The sequence below is a fragment of the Enhydra lutris genome, unplaced genomic scaffold, assembly GCF_002288905.1.
Source record: "Enhydra lutris kenyoni isolate GAN:26980312 unplaced genomic scaffold, ASM228890v2 scaffoldscaffold69, whole genome shotgun sequence".
In the NCBI taxonomy this organism is placed as follows: domain Eukaryota; kingdom Metazoa; phylum Chordata; class Mammalia; order Carnivora; family Mustelidae; genus Enhydra; species Enhydra lutris.
This window is the reverse complement of record NW_019154153.1, coordinates 7,093,254-7,107,233: the sequence shown is the minus strand read 5'-3', so window position 1 is coordinate 7,107,233 and position 13,980 is coordinate 7,093,254. Positions and strand designations below refer to the sequence as shown.

The 13,980-nt window shown below is 49.7% G+C and overlaps 1 protein-coding gene across 3 annotated transcripts in view; it reads left to right on the top strand.

The window, feature by feature from the left end:
* Positions 1 to 13,980, top strand: part of LOC111159823 (von Willebrand factor) — a 135,110-nt gene that overhangs the window by 17,141 nt on the left and 103,989 nt on the right. For all 3 annotated transcript variants that reach the window (XM_022522454.1, XM_022522452.1, XM_022522453.1), the window contains exon 6: positions 3,099 to 3,223. In XM_022522454.1, the coding sequence (XP_022378162.1) occupies positions 3,099 to 3,223 (125 nt within the window). The remainder of the gene's footprint in view (positions 1 to 3,098; positions 3,224 to 13,980) is intronic.

Genomic DNA, 13,980 nt, shown 5'->3' with positions numbered 1-13,980 from the left:
GAGAGTGAGAGGGAGAAACAGGCTCCCTGCTGAGCAGGAAGCCCGATGCAGGACTCGATTCCAGGACCCCGGGATCATGCCCTGAGCCAAAGGCAGACACTTAACTGACTGAGCCACCCAGGCATCCCTCATTCTTGTTATTTTAATGTAACCTAAACTCTTCTGTCTTCTTACTGGGAAGTTTTGCCTCTTTTCGTTTATTTTATATTCAGTTGTGGTGCTGGTGTATTTGGATTTCCATTAACCACCTTATTTTATGCTTTCTACTATTGCTGCTTTTTAAAATGTTACTTCTCTCCTCACTACTTCACTGACCCCCGTACCTTTTTTGAATACCATCAAATTTGGCGTTATTACTATAGCTTGACACAATCAGTGCTTCTTTAGATGTACCTTCATGTTTAAAAGATTCTTTGCTCATAATTTCCTCTTGTATCTTATTCTTTTTTTCTAGGTTCAATTTCTACTTTTTTAAAACAATGTCCCTCAGTTCTTCCTTCATTCAGGGTCTGATAGTGATAATAGCGGTAACTGGAACAAACACCCCTTCATTCTTACATGATACTTTAGTTAGGTATGGAACTCTAGGACATCAGTTATTTCTCATAGTACTTTAGAAGATGCCACTCCATTGTTGTTCTGGAGAAGTAGATTGTCAGTCCATCTGTTATTTCATTGCAGATAATATCTTTTATCTTTGTACACAAGTCATCTCTTTGTTCTTGGCATTCTGAAATTTTACTATGTTATGTCTAGATGTGAGTTTTATTTTTATTATCTTTTTAAAAATAGATCTTATGTATTTGAGAGAAAAGAGAGAGAGAGAGCACAAGTTGGGAGGAGTGAAGGTAGAGGGAGAAGCAGGCTCCCTGCTGAGCAATGAGCCCAGAGTGGGACTCGATCCCAGGACTTTGGGATCATGACCTGAGCCAAAGGCAGATGCTTAACCAACTGAGCTACCCAGGTGCCCCAGTCTTATTTTTATTATCTTGCTTGAGGCTGTGATTCCTGAACCTGAGGACTCCTATCTTCCATCAGATTTAGAAAATTTTCAATCATTTTCTCTCTATCTGTTAGACATATATCAGATATTTTTATTCTATCCTTTTTTTTTTTTTTAAACCCTTTACTTTCATTTTTCTATCTCTCTATTCCTCTTTGTTGCTTTTTGGATGGTGCACTCATGCTGGCTGATGAGAACCAGTTGCATGTGTCTTTACCAGGTCTACATTCAATACTGCCAGATTGGTAGTTAGAAACTGGCCATGGTGGGAGTATCTGCAGCATGGAAATCAGCAAATCCTAAAATTCAGGACTTTGCGTTTCCCCAGACAGTTGGCTCATCAGCCCATCACTGCTTAGATCTATCTTCTGGTTCACTAGTTCCCTCAACTCTAATTTCCAGATGATGTTTAACCCACCAATTGGGTTTTCTTTCTATTTCATGTCTACATTTGTAGCTTTAGAAGGTAAATTTGGTCCTTCTTCAACTCTCATGTTTTTTCTTATTGTCTTGTCTCCTTGTATTAGGCTTCAATTTCTTCTTTATAGCAATAATTTTAAGCATATTTGTCTTATAACCTCCATACAAAGATGGTATTACCTGAAGTTTTTGGAGCTCTCATGCTATATTAGAAAGTGGACAAGCCTGTGTGGCATGGTGACTAAGAACTCAGAGGGCACTTATCATAATGCCTGGCACACAGTAGAAACTCCATAAATTTAAATTCCCTTTGGCTTCTCCCATGGCTTAAAACAACAGAACTTTTTTTTTTTTTTCACAAGTTCAGGAGGCCCAACGTCTAAAATCAAGGTGTTGATAGGGCTGCACCCCTCCAGAGGCCCTTCTGGAGAACCTGTTCCTTGCCTCTCCCAACTACCGAAAGCAATCCTTAACTTACACACACAATCCTTAACACACACATCGTGTCTCTGTGTGTGTCTCTGTCTCTCCTCCTGCTGCCTCCCTCTGATAAGGATACGGGTCATTGGATCTAAGACCCACTTAGATAATCCAAGATAAGCTTTTCCTCTTAAGATCCTTAAAAACTTAACCACATCTTTTTGCCCTATAAGAGAATACTCATAGGTTCCAGGAATTAGAAAGTGAATCTTTGAAGGGTGCCATTTTCCCTGCTGACGACACGCCAGATGCCAGCTGACAATACTTCCATGGTCCTGCTTTTCCTTTCCCAAGGATAGTTTATTTTCTATTCTCAAGTACATTATTTGACCTTGAAACATGCTTCAGTCTTCCAGACCTGGTTATGCAAAAGGACTGTTTGCCTCAATACTCCATTAGTCCCTTGGCAGTGAAGACTCAGAAGGGGTATTTGGACTCTCCTTTGCCATGGAAGCCTGTAGACCCTGTCTGTTGTGGGAGCTGATGAAGGCACGATCGGTATAAGACTAAGGCCCCAACGCCGTGAGAGCCTGGGGAATGCAGTGACTGGGGCTCAGGTTCCATGTCACATTCTTACCTTTAATCTGCAAAAACATTTTGAGTGTCTACAAAGTGCCAGATAAGAATTCAGAGATAATAGACACAGCGTGTACCCTGAATTAGGGAGCTCACGGTTGAGTGGAGTATGAATATAAAAAAAGGGAATACTAACACAGAGGGCGATGAGAGTTTTGATGGAAGGATGGCAGGGGTGCTGAGGGAACACAGGCTGGGGCAGGGGGCTGGGAACAGAACTACTTCAGAGGGCTTCCTGGAGGAAGTGGCATTGGAGCTGCATCTCAAAGAATGAGTGGAGGCAGCCAAGGTACTAGGGGGTGGAGAACATTCTGCACAGAGGGGAAAGGCATGCAAGGACGGGGAGACAGCGTGGATGGGCCCGCTCCTCATCCTCTTTCACGCTGCCCTCCTCACTGCGCCCATCCATCCAGCCACCCCTCTCCACACACGGGCTGAGCTCTGAGCCCTGTGCCCCGTGGTAACCTGCTGAACGCTGCACAAAAGGTACTCCCCACCCCAGGCGCCTATGTAACAACCTAATGGAAGGTTGTTTCAGGTGACGACAAACCCAGAGTTTTCACTCAGAAGTCCTGGCTCAGGCTTAATTGTGACTTTGTTCCTGAAACCTTCTCCACAGGGACCTTGACCTCGGACCCCTACGACTTTGCCAACTCCTGGGCCCTGAGCAGTGGGGAACAACGGTGCAAACGGGTGTCCCATCCTGGCAGCCCATGCAATGTCTCCTCTGAGGAAATGCAGCAGGTGGGTACCATCCCAGCTGGGGTGGTCTGAATGGAGTGGGTCTTCTGGGATTAAGAGGCAGAAAGTCATCTGGTCTCAGGTCTTCCACTGAGGCACAGAGGGCCTACCTCTGTGGGTCCCTCTGGCTCTTCAAAGAAGGGTTCCCACAGGCCGCTTTTTTCCTGAAAACCAACTGTGGCCAGAGTCTGGTTAGCTCGAATCTAACACTGTTCTGGGCCTGCACCTCTGAAAATGGGTCTAAGGAGTTGGTAGAGTGGACAACCAGACTTTTCTGTTTTACATTCTAATGCCCTCTCTTGTCCCCAACTATCTCCATCATCACCTGTCGCCTGTCTGAAATTCTGCAACGGGAAACGATTCCTTTTTAGGTGTTCAATGAGTGGTTTTTAGAAAGTACGAATAGGAGGGCAAGGCCCCAAGGTCTTACCAGCATAAGAGCTGGCAGGGGGTTACTTTATACTCAGGGAAGCTGAGCAGAGAGGAGGGAGGTGAGCCTGAGGTGTCCAACCTGTACGTGATAATATTTTCCTGAGACTGTGATGGCAAATTAGTCACAAAATCAGTGGCTTACAGCAATGGAAGCATATTCTCTCATAGTTTTAGGGGCCAGAAATCTGAAATTATCTTTCCTGGGCCAAGATCAAGGTGTCAGGAGGGCCACTCTCTCTAGGGAGGCTCTAGGGGCAAATCTTTCCTTTTCCATGTTCTGGTGGCTGTGGCATTCCATGGCTTGTGGCCACATCAGTCCAGTCAGTACCTCTGTGGTCACAAGGCCTTAAGCATCTGTGTGTGCCTCTGTCCTGAGACTCAGAACAGATGGTGGCACCTCCCATCCCTTTCCCCAAAGCCCCTATTTCTAACCATATGGCAGCTTCTTCCCCTTCAGAGTTGCCCCTTACGATCCCACTACCAGACCCTCCCCCTTGGAGAGGAGAGGGTCTGGTGGGAGAGAGTGGCAGGACTGTACCATGCCTCTACCTTCTACAGGGGTGGCCTTGTGCCATGGTGGGTGGGGTGTTAAGAGGGTGATGTTTCATGGGTAGGGGGCAGACCTCCCTTGAGGGATGACCCCTCTTCCCCCATGGGGTCCGGCTGCTGAGGCTGAGAGAGAAGCAGCATGGCTCTGGGTGAAGCTGGGCCCTTGTCAGCACATGGATGGCCCTACTGAGGCTGTGTGCACACACTCACTGTCTGGGGGACAAGATTTCTTGGGGATGGTGTGAGTCAGGTCTCCTGGGCAGGGAGTGACTAGAGACCTTCTCAGAAGCAGCATCTGTAAGGGAGTGAGAAAGGCAGCACTGGGCAGTGGGGAGGGCGAATCGCCATGTACTCATGAGGCAGATCCTTCAGGGAACTCTGAAACCTGGGGGCGGGGGGGTGATGCCTCCACTAGGCAAGCCTGAACTGACCACTTGGTCATCAGATATAGGCTTCCTTTGGGGCAGGGAGGCGGGACAGCTCTCTTGGACTGAGGGCAATGCCTGCAGCGACTCAGCTGTGAGCCCTTAGCCACCAGCACCCTTAGCTGTGAGGGGATGAGTCCTTGGCTTTGAAGGGCATCCACACTGCCCTGGACATCCCCCGTAGAGAGCTGTCCCCCAGCTCCCACCCAGGGAGCAACCACCCTGCTCCAGCCCTCAGCAAGAAGGTGGCCCCTGGCACACAGCCTTGACAGGCCTCCAGGGCCACGGTGGGCCTCCACAGTTCTCCAGAGCAATGAGGAAAGCAAAGCCTTGGGAGGCTAGGTACCTGTCCAGCGTCAGCTGCTGACAGGCTGCAGAGTCAGAGTTCCCGGTTTCTGGCTCCCTGGAGTCTGCAGCTCTGGCCTCATTGCCTCAGGTGGCTCATTATCTCCGCCTATGGTCCTTGAGTTTTCCCTGAGGAGACGGCTTCCAGGATTCTTAGGGTTCCTTTCAGCTCTAGAACACTGTATGTTTCACTGGATTGGGCTAGAGAGACAGTTTCCAATAAGTCTCGATAAATGTTCAGTGGGTGGTGTTATATGTCTGCAGATTGGGACCACCTCCACGGTATCGATGCCCCATCTGCAGCTTGCAGAAGTCTGATTTACCCAGCTCTGCCCAGAAGTCGAGAAACTCCAGGCTCTCCTGCTCCAGAAGCAAAAGAAACACACACACACACACACACACACACACACACACACACACACACTTCCCTACCTTTGCACAAGAGACTTTCATTGCTAGCTGGTAACTCAGGTAGTGAGCCTTTCCATTTTTGTGGAACAATCTGATCTTTGGAACCAAGGACTTTGTCAGGCACGGGAAAATATTCTAGTTGATATTTAGTCCAGCTGCCGAGATTGTTAACACAATTTCCAATTTCTAAACAAGCACGATCTGAATGCCTCTTTTTCTTGGGTTTCCAAGGTTTCAGCAGTGCTGGGTTTCCAAGGTTTCAGCAATGCTAGGTTTCCGGCTTGTCCATAAACATCTGTGTCAACATGGACCATAGCCCAGTCCTGGCAACCGACTAAGGTCGACCAAGTTCTAACACCCGGGAGGAGGGTGCTATTGTGTGGAAGAGGGTAGTTTACTCTTCTTTCCAGGAAAACTTTTGAAATATCTGGTGATGGTCCTTGGTAGCCCCTCGATTTTTTTTCTCCTCCATGGGCCTCTGCATGATGCTAAGGATATGGGTTTGGGGTCAGGCCACTTCCTGGCTTTGTAACTCTGGGGAAGACACTTGCCTTGTCAGAGCCTCATTTTCTGCATGTGTAAAATGGGCATAGGAAGAGCAGCTGCTACAGAGGGTCACTATAAGGATAAGAGAGAAAGAATCTGTGTGGAGTGTTTAGGGCAGTGGAGTTCAACTGTAGGCACTGTTCTTGTTATTATTAATTATTATTATGTCTTGACTCCCGGCATCCTCCTGCTGTCTGGGCTCTCAGCGGCAGGGTCTCTACTGTGAGCGTGGAAAGAGGCCAAACACACACAGTGCTTTAAGCCTAAGATCCAAAATTCATTCCTTTCTCTTCTCCTCCCCTCTTCCCAATTATAACCCAGTTCCTTCTGGGGGAGCTGAGCAGAGACTGAGGTTAGAAGGAGAGAAGGTGTCTAAACACATCCACGCTGAGGGGCGGGTATGTGACCGAAGCCAGATTTTCTTCTAGAGCTGCTTGGCAACCCGAGTGAATTTCAGATGGAGGGCCCTCCAGGAATCAGGTGCGCTGAGGGGCAGGAAGGGAGATTTTGGTCATTTATGTCTTTATTTCCTAGCTTCCTGTTTTGTGGCTGGCAGGCGCTTCCCCCTCTCCTGCCCTTCAGTGTTCTCTAGGCAGCGGTGGGATTAGGCAGGGGATGCCTCCGTGGTGAGGTGGGGTTGTGAGTCACCTAAGTACCTCTAATGCTGAATCCGCTTCTCCAGAGCATGGACTTTGTCTCACTGTACTTTGCAAACACAGGCCAGTGCCAAGAAGCACTGGCCAAATATTCCCCCACCCTTGGGATAGAAAGGGATACTCTCACCTATCTCTAAGAGGTGGGAGGTGAAGACAGGATTTTCACATGGAGAACCTGATCCTAGGCCACTCTGTCTGCTGGAGACAAAGAGGGGGGAGGGAGGGAGGAATAATCCATGAGAAGCCTTGTTTGTCTCTGGGGTTGCCTTTTGGAGGCTCCAGCTGCAGGCTTGCTACTCACTTTGTCTCCTGGGTGTGTTGAAGTCCTCACTAACCAGTGTGCCGGGAGCAGCCTGAGAAACTGGTTTCCAAGTTCTTAGTGCTGGGCTGAGGCCCCCCAGACACGCCACACCTCCCCAGGTGCAGGCTTCTTTAAGCTCAGAAGTAGTATCAGGTTGTTTACCTGCGAAGACAGAGCTGGCTTGGTCTCCGCCAATTAGGTTGTGTTCACCCAAGACCGGGCGCCCTCATTGGCTGGGAAGCTCAACGACTCATCTCCTGGGAGGTGATTAGTGCAGGCTTTAGAATTGTTCCCCACCTGCTTGGTCCCCTGGGCCACCGGGTTCAAAAGTCAGGTCTGGTAAATGGGCATCACTTACAAGAGCTTGCCATTGTGGCTCTAAGGACCATTTGCTGTGGCAGAGTGTTCTGTGGGGAAGGCTACCTTGACCTAAGAACTTTTCTTGAGAGCTGCCAGAATCTATTCTCCTCCCCCTTCTCTGGCCCTCTCCTTTCCATGCTGGTAGCCAGGAGTCAGCTTATTCTGAGCCAGGTCATATTACTTACACCTAGGGGATGAATGTTTCCTTGTTATGCCAACAACCCCACCCTCCAGTCTCCCTGCTGGGACTGAATAATGCCTTGTTTGACTGCATGCAAATTTCCAGGTTTTTCAGCCTTTGAAACAGAGGGTAGGGCTGCTGGAGTCTGGATCTCAGGGTTCAGACCTAGTAATAAAAAGCCCCAAGCTCTAAATGCTCAGATAATTGATGTTAATTTGCAGGTAACTCTACTACATAATGAACATTTTAGAAAGAGTCTTAGGTTGCCCCCCCCCCTTTTTTTAAATTCACATTCTGTTAGTCTGGGTGCTGTCAGCAAGGGCTGAACCTTATGAAAGGATCCTGTCTTTGTCCTTAGTCCTCACTACGACAGCTAGTCCACCCGATATTCTTACCAATTAGACAAAGGGGCCCCTTCCTCAAGGCACTTTGATGCTCCCTGTTGGGAAATTGCCGTAATAAGCATTAGAGATGTGCATAGAATGTACGTGTACCTGTGTGGTGTCTTAGGTGTGCAAGATAAGGCCTCAGCATGTTGCCACCATGCACTGGACACCCTGCAGAACTCTACCCGATGGCCGTGACCTTGACCTTGCTTCCACTGGAAAACACAGTTGCTGCAGCCATCCTCCTCCCCAGGATCACCTCCCCCAGACTGGGAAGACCATCTCTTGTTTTTGCTGCTGCTACCTGAATGTGAGGATGCTTTCAGGCCCCCGGCCCCAAGAGTTCTCTCTGTAAACCTCCCCAGAGTTGGGCCTCAAGATGACCAGTCTTTCTTGGAAGACCGAGTATACCATATATTGCTTGGCCCTCCAGGGGTCAGTTGTCCTGCAGGAGCAGCAGCAAAATAAAGCAGGTGTCTGGAGCAGAAGAAATTTTTTTCATCGATGTTAGGAATCTTAGGCTTATCATAATTCAGAATCGCAGTGAGCCCGTGTGCGTGTGGTGGCTTGGGGGTGACCTTGACCGGTGTGCTTTTGGGGTCTAGTTTTATAACAGAGATCAGGGGCTGCCACAGTGTTCCAGAGCCTTTCCCTAGTCAAGCAGTATTTATTTGACAAACCTTTGAGGAGGGTCAGATAAGGTCCTAGTCCTCAAGTTTGCAGTTTAAATGGCTTCCTAACGTAACAGTCTCAAAATCCTTTAACAAAATTAACAAAAGTGGCTTTCTTTTCCTTTTCCTTTCCCTGAGGAGGACAAGAATGAGTAAGAATCTGATGGTGCCCATGCGTACGTATTTACTGAGGTATTTTATGGGGTCTGGGTGATGGTAATCTGCATGGATTGGATCTGCAATCTTGTTCAAGGGACAAAACGCATTTGGGAAACTGAACAACCATGAAAGAGAACAATATAAATGCCATCTTGGATCTGTAGGTGACAGATTGCCATAAGAATGGTGAGTGGTGTTGTGGCTCTTAGCACAGAGCTGACAATCTTTCCTCACTGGGAGCAGGATGAGTAGAGTGGTTCCATCCCAGGGCTTGGATAGACCCCAAACTGGGAACTTGGGGATGGTGCTTGGCCCGCATCCCAGCCCACTGAGCCCTGCCCTGGTCCCTGACAATGGCTCAGATACCTTCCAGGAGACCAGGGCAGAGGGTAAGGAGAGTCCTTTGGAATATGGGGACTTCTGTGACATATCCAGTTACCCTATTCCTCATGAGGACTGTACCCCAGTCATCTCAGAGAGAGAAATGTCCAACTTTGCAAAAAAAAAAAAAGAAAGAAAGAAAAAAAGAAAGAAACCCACAAAAAACAAAGAATGTCCATTTGGTGGAAATCTATCGGCTGGTTTAATGGGGGCTTTGTGAGCCAGATCTTGGAATGTGGGTGGGAGTCCCAGGCCAGCCAGAAGATATAAATAGAATTAGCAACCCTCCCCCATCCGTCCTTGCCGGCTGACCAATGAGAAACTACACCCTGCCATGGGGGTGAATTCTTGAACCCACTATTCTGGACCTGTTCAGGCGCCAGGCGCCTCCATACCTCCTCCAGGGCCAGCCGCAGAGCACCCACCCCAGGGCTGGAAAGATCAGGGCTGGGGTGAACAATCTTGCACTCTCTATATTAGCTTCTCCTTCCTTTGTTCCCTCCCCTCTCCTTGGTCAGCTGTTTGGGAACAAACACAATAGCTAAGCTTTAGGTCTCCTCCCCGCCTGCCTGTCTGCCTCTGGGGAGATGGGCTGCTTTTCTCTCCCACTCCCTCGCTCCCTCGACCCGGCTCGGCATCCCCAGGGAAGAGGCCTGGACTTCTTTAATGATCTGCAAATGTGATTAAGTTGGGCTGCCGTTGGCTCTGCACACTGGCTCAGGCAGGGTGAAGTCATGGGCTGACGGAGCTGGGGCTGGATCTCTCCCGCCAGCTGCTGGCACTGCAGACGAGATGAAGGAAGATAAAGGTAGCTGCTGGCAGGCACTGGAGCCAGGGACATGCTGGGAGCGAGCAAACGAGCTGACCATCGCTTGTGTCTCTGCCAGAACGGCTCCGCAGAGCGCTGAGGAGGAGCCATTTTCGCGCTGTGAGGCTGCTATTGACAATAGGCTAGTGGCACTAGGGGTAGGCCCTCGACTGCCTTTCCCATGTAAAGCTGTTCAGTCTTACTCTGCAGTATCCGGCTTCCGTAGGTATTGCTGTCTGTGTCCATGAGGAGTAGGTCCCACTGTGAGTGAGGAGACATCTAAAGTAACAGAGAAGTTTATTTCTCTCTTGGTGTAAAGAAGCTCAGGTAGGATGTCCAGGGCCAGCACAGGATGCCTTGGTGTTGGGACCCAGGGTCCTTGGGTCTCGATTTTCTGTTGTTGTTGGCATGGAGCTTCCACTTCATTGTCCAAGATGGCGGCTCTCACCTCAGGCATCACAGCTGCATTCCAGCAGTGGGGAGAAAAAGGGCTAAGAAAGAAGCACCCTTTCCTTTTGAGGACATTGCCTAGAACGTAGCCCGTTATCCTTCTGCCTATGCCCTACCGGGCAAAGCTTCGTTACACCTACTCACAGCTGCTGGGGAAGCGAAGAGATGGAATCTTTGTGCCTGGTGGGCACATGCTCAGGGGATGATTGAAAATTGAAGGTGCTATGACTAAGAAAGAAGGGAGGAAGAGATCCCAGACAACTTTCAGTCTCTTCTCCGCGCTGCCTTCTTTACAGGGGAGGAAACAGGCACAGACTGGCAAGATCATTTTCCCACAGAGGCACATTTTGGAAGTGAAGGGGTTGGGACTGTAGAACAACCACGCTTCTAAAACTCGAGCTCTGTCTCCTGTGCTCCGCTTGTCTAACCTGGTGTGAGGAAATAGGTGGGGAGGGTGGGGGCGTGGAGGAAAACCATATAAATTGTGGTTTGGTGACAGGTGACAGGCCTGTAGGTTGCGATCAGGTTTGAGCCCTGCTCGCTACAGGAGTCTGTGAGCTGCACAGTCTGATGATGCCCTGACACTCTTAAGAATAATAGAAAACAGAAAAGAGATTTTCTATGGATTATCTGTTGATTATGGGTTTGGATTATCTATTGATATATACTATATTAGATACTAAAATGGAGACATTTACAACATACTCCTTTAAAAATAATAAACACACTATATTTAACACATTATATTTAACATCTTTTTAATAAAAGCCACTATAAATTCCAAGCAGAAAAATGTGTAGAGAGAAGAATGGCATTGTTTCATAGTTTTGCAAATCTCTTTGCTATCTGGCTTAAGAGAAATCAGCTGTATTCCCATGTCAGCGTCTGTAGTCAGTCTGTGGTGCGATTATCTATCGTGGAGCTTCTGGAAAATTCCACTGTGCACTCATGAAAGAGTGAGAGCCCAAAGGCCAGAAAACATCTTAGTATGATTATTACAATAGTCTTGCAAGGATCTTGGAAAGTCTCCCAAGGATCTTGGGGGTCTCTAGGGGCTTTCTGGACCAAGTCACTGGAACCGCTGACCTAGTGAATGTTTTACTCTCTCCATGTCTCAATTTCCAAATCTGAAAGTCTGTTTATCTGGCCTTTCTCTGAGGAGTTTTGTGTTCTTAGAAGTTGTTTTAGGCTTATGAAGGGCCCATTTGTGGGAGTGGGTGCCAAGGTGGTCTCTGAAACCACTTTATTTGTTTGGGGGACATTGGTGATATGTGAGATGGGGAGTCGGAGGGGGAGAGCTGGACAGTAGCCAGGATCAGATCCTAGAATGCCTGGCCTGCTGCCTTTCTAAGGAGCTAGAACTTTGTCCTTTAAGCTGGGGTGGGACACAGTCAGATGTGCTTGTTGAGTATAGGTTTGGTCACCTCCTACCTGTTGATGTCTCTCCAGGTTCCGAGAGGATGCCATGTCAGCTCCATCCTGGACTTATTTCTCTCTCGGGACCTGGCTTGGCCCCTCCACGTGGAGCGGGGAAGGCTGGGAGGCAAAGGTGGCAAGCAAGGTGTGCTACCCACACTGCACCGTGGGGCCCTCAGACTCTGGTCACCCTCATAGGCCAAGTTCAGGCCAGCTCCGACCAGAGGAACACCAGAGAACAAGACAGGGAGACAGATTTTTCCTTTTGTCTCTAGCAATCCTAGCCAGATTTTCAGGTGCACATGGAGAGGCCAGAGGCATTGTTCTCAGAAGGGAGGTGGCTGTTTCTGCAGAAATCCACTCCCATCCTGCAGGCAAATAATCAGAAAACACCCTTCTTGCTACAGCTTTCTGTAAACCATTTAATATCTCAAGGGACCTCCCAGGAAATGTGCTGGAGGATGGGACCCACTTTTCCTCTGAGCAGGGAACAGACAGGTTTGGGCCAGCTGGAGATGGGCCATGCCAGACTCTGCCTGACATCGCTCTCAGTGTGGGAGGGGACACTGGACTCCGGAGTCTCTTCTTTTTTCCAGTTGACGCTGTGCTGTGCTGGTGATGAACCCCAGGTGCCTGGTCCCTGTGGAACCGTCCTGTGATACAGGGTCTGCTCTAGGCTGCTGCCTGACAGACCAGGTGATGTCAGCATCACTAGAACAAAAAAAACCCCATGGAGTTGCCTGTTTGGGTTTTTCTCTGGTTCCAAATTTCAGATGAGGAGAAGGGCCAGCAAGAGCCCAAGCCTCTGGCCCTCCCCGGGGCACCCTTGGCAGCCCTTTGAGAGCCCAGGAACGTTTCTCTCTGAGGGGCCCATCTCATGGGCCAGACAGTGTAGCAGAATGGAAAGAACTAGACCCAGCCTCCAGCCTCCTCCCCGTGAGCCTCAGGAGAGTCTTAGACCTGCCTATGGCAAAGAAGAGAGGGTCCCTCCTCCATCCCCTCGCTCAAAAGAGTCTCCAAGATACTAGTAAAGCGATTGTGTTGTCATGGTGACCATTCATCCCAGTGTTGCCCAGTCTCTCCAAGATGCAGACAGAGGGAAAGGGACAAAGATGTCCTCTGTCCTGTTGCCGAGCTGCCCACCATTCTGGAGGACAAGCCTCCTGGCAGGAGGGAGAGGGGAAGGGACCTCTTTGGTGGCCACGGTGATGATACGGAGTCATCATTTTTTCAGTGAAGCCTTTCCCTGCATGATTTTAGTCAATCTCCACTACCATCCCATCACATAGGAACTGTCATTCTTATCCCCAGTTGATGGAGGAGCAGGGGTCCAGACAATAGTCCAAGGTCACACAGCTAGCAGGTGCAAGAGGCAAAATTCAGATCCAGGGCTGTGAAGTCGTAACAAGTCCAGGGCAGGACTCTCCTAGCATGGTCTTCTGAGACCCCAGTTTCCCCTGCATAAGATGCCTGGTGTGGCAAACAGCGGGAGGCAGGTCATCACCAAGACCTCAGTGGCCCTGGGACCGACTACAGTGGTCTTCATTCGTGGATCGCTGGCTCAGTGCCGGGCACTGCGGTGTCTTCCTGCCTGCAAGGCAGCTCCTGCGGGGTGCAGCACCGCGTTACTCAAGGACGCCCTTCTCCAGCGAGGCGAGATTTGCTTCAGTCCCTGCCTCCAGCAACGGCAGGGCCTGGGCTTCAGTCCTGCAGTGGGTATGGCGTCTCCATCCTGAAGCAGGTAAGCCCAGAGAGGTGGAGTCATGGAGGGAGCAGCGGCTCTCGGCAATGGCCTGGCTGGCTCATGGTCCTTGCCCTTAGGTCTGCAGCTGCAGCCCTGCAGTCCAGCAGTCCCTGTGGCTATGGCCTTCCTAACAGGTGCGGGGGGGACCGACCACACCCATCTGCTTGGACAGAGACCCTGGGCATCCTTCTGTGTCCCCCCCCGCCCCCCTGCCTGCTGTGACCCCAGGGCAGCTGTGACACTCTGCCCTGCTTCCTAGTTCTGAGGACAGACTCCATGCAGGCCAGGGAAGGGGCAGGGTCCCAGCTCAGGTGGCCTGTGGGCAGGATGTGGGTTTTCCCAGAACCACAGCTTATCTTTGACATTGCACGATTGCTGTTCCTCTGGGCTTTTTTTCCCCACGGGCCTGCCTCCTGGCTCTTGATTTGCACAGGCTTGCTCGGCCATCCTTCCGTATGGTTTGAGCAGGTGGGTTTCCTTCTCGTCAAAGCTCTTTTTTACTGTCCCCTGTACTCACACCGATCTGCTCCGATTTATTC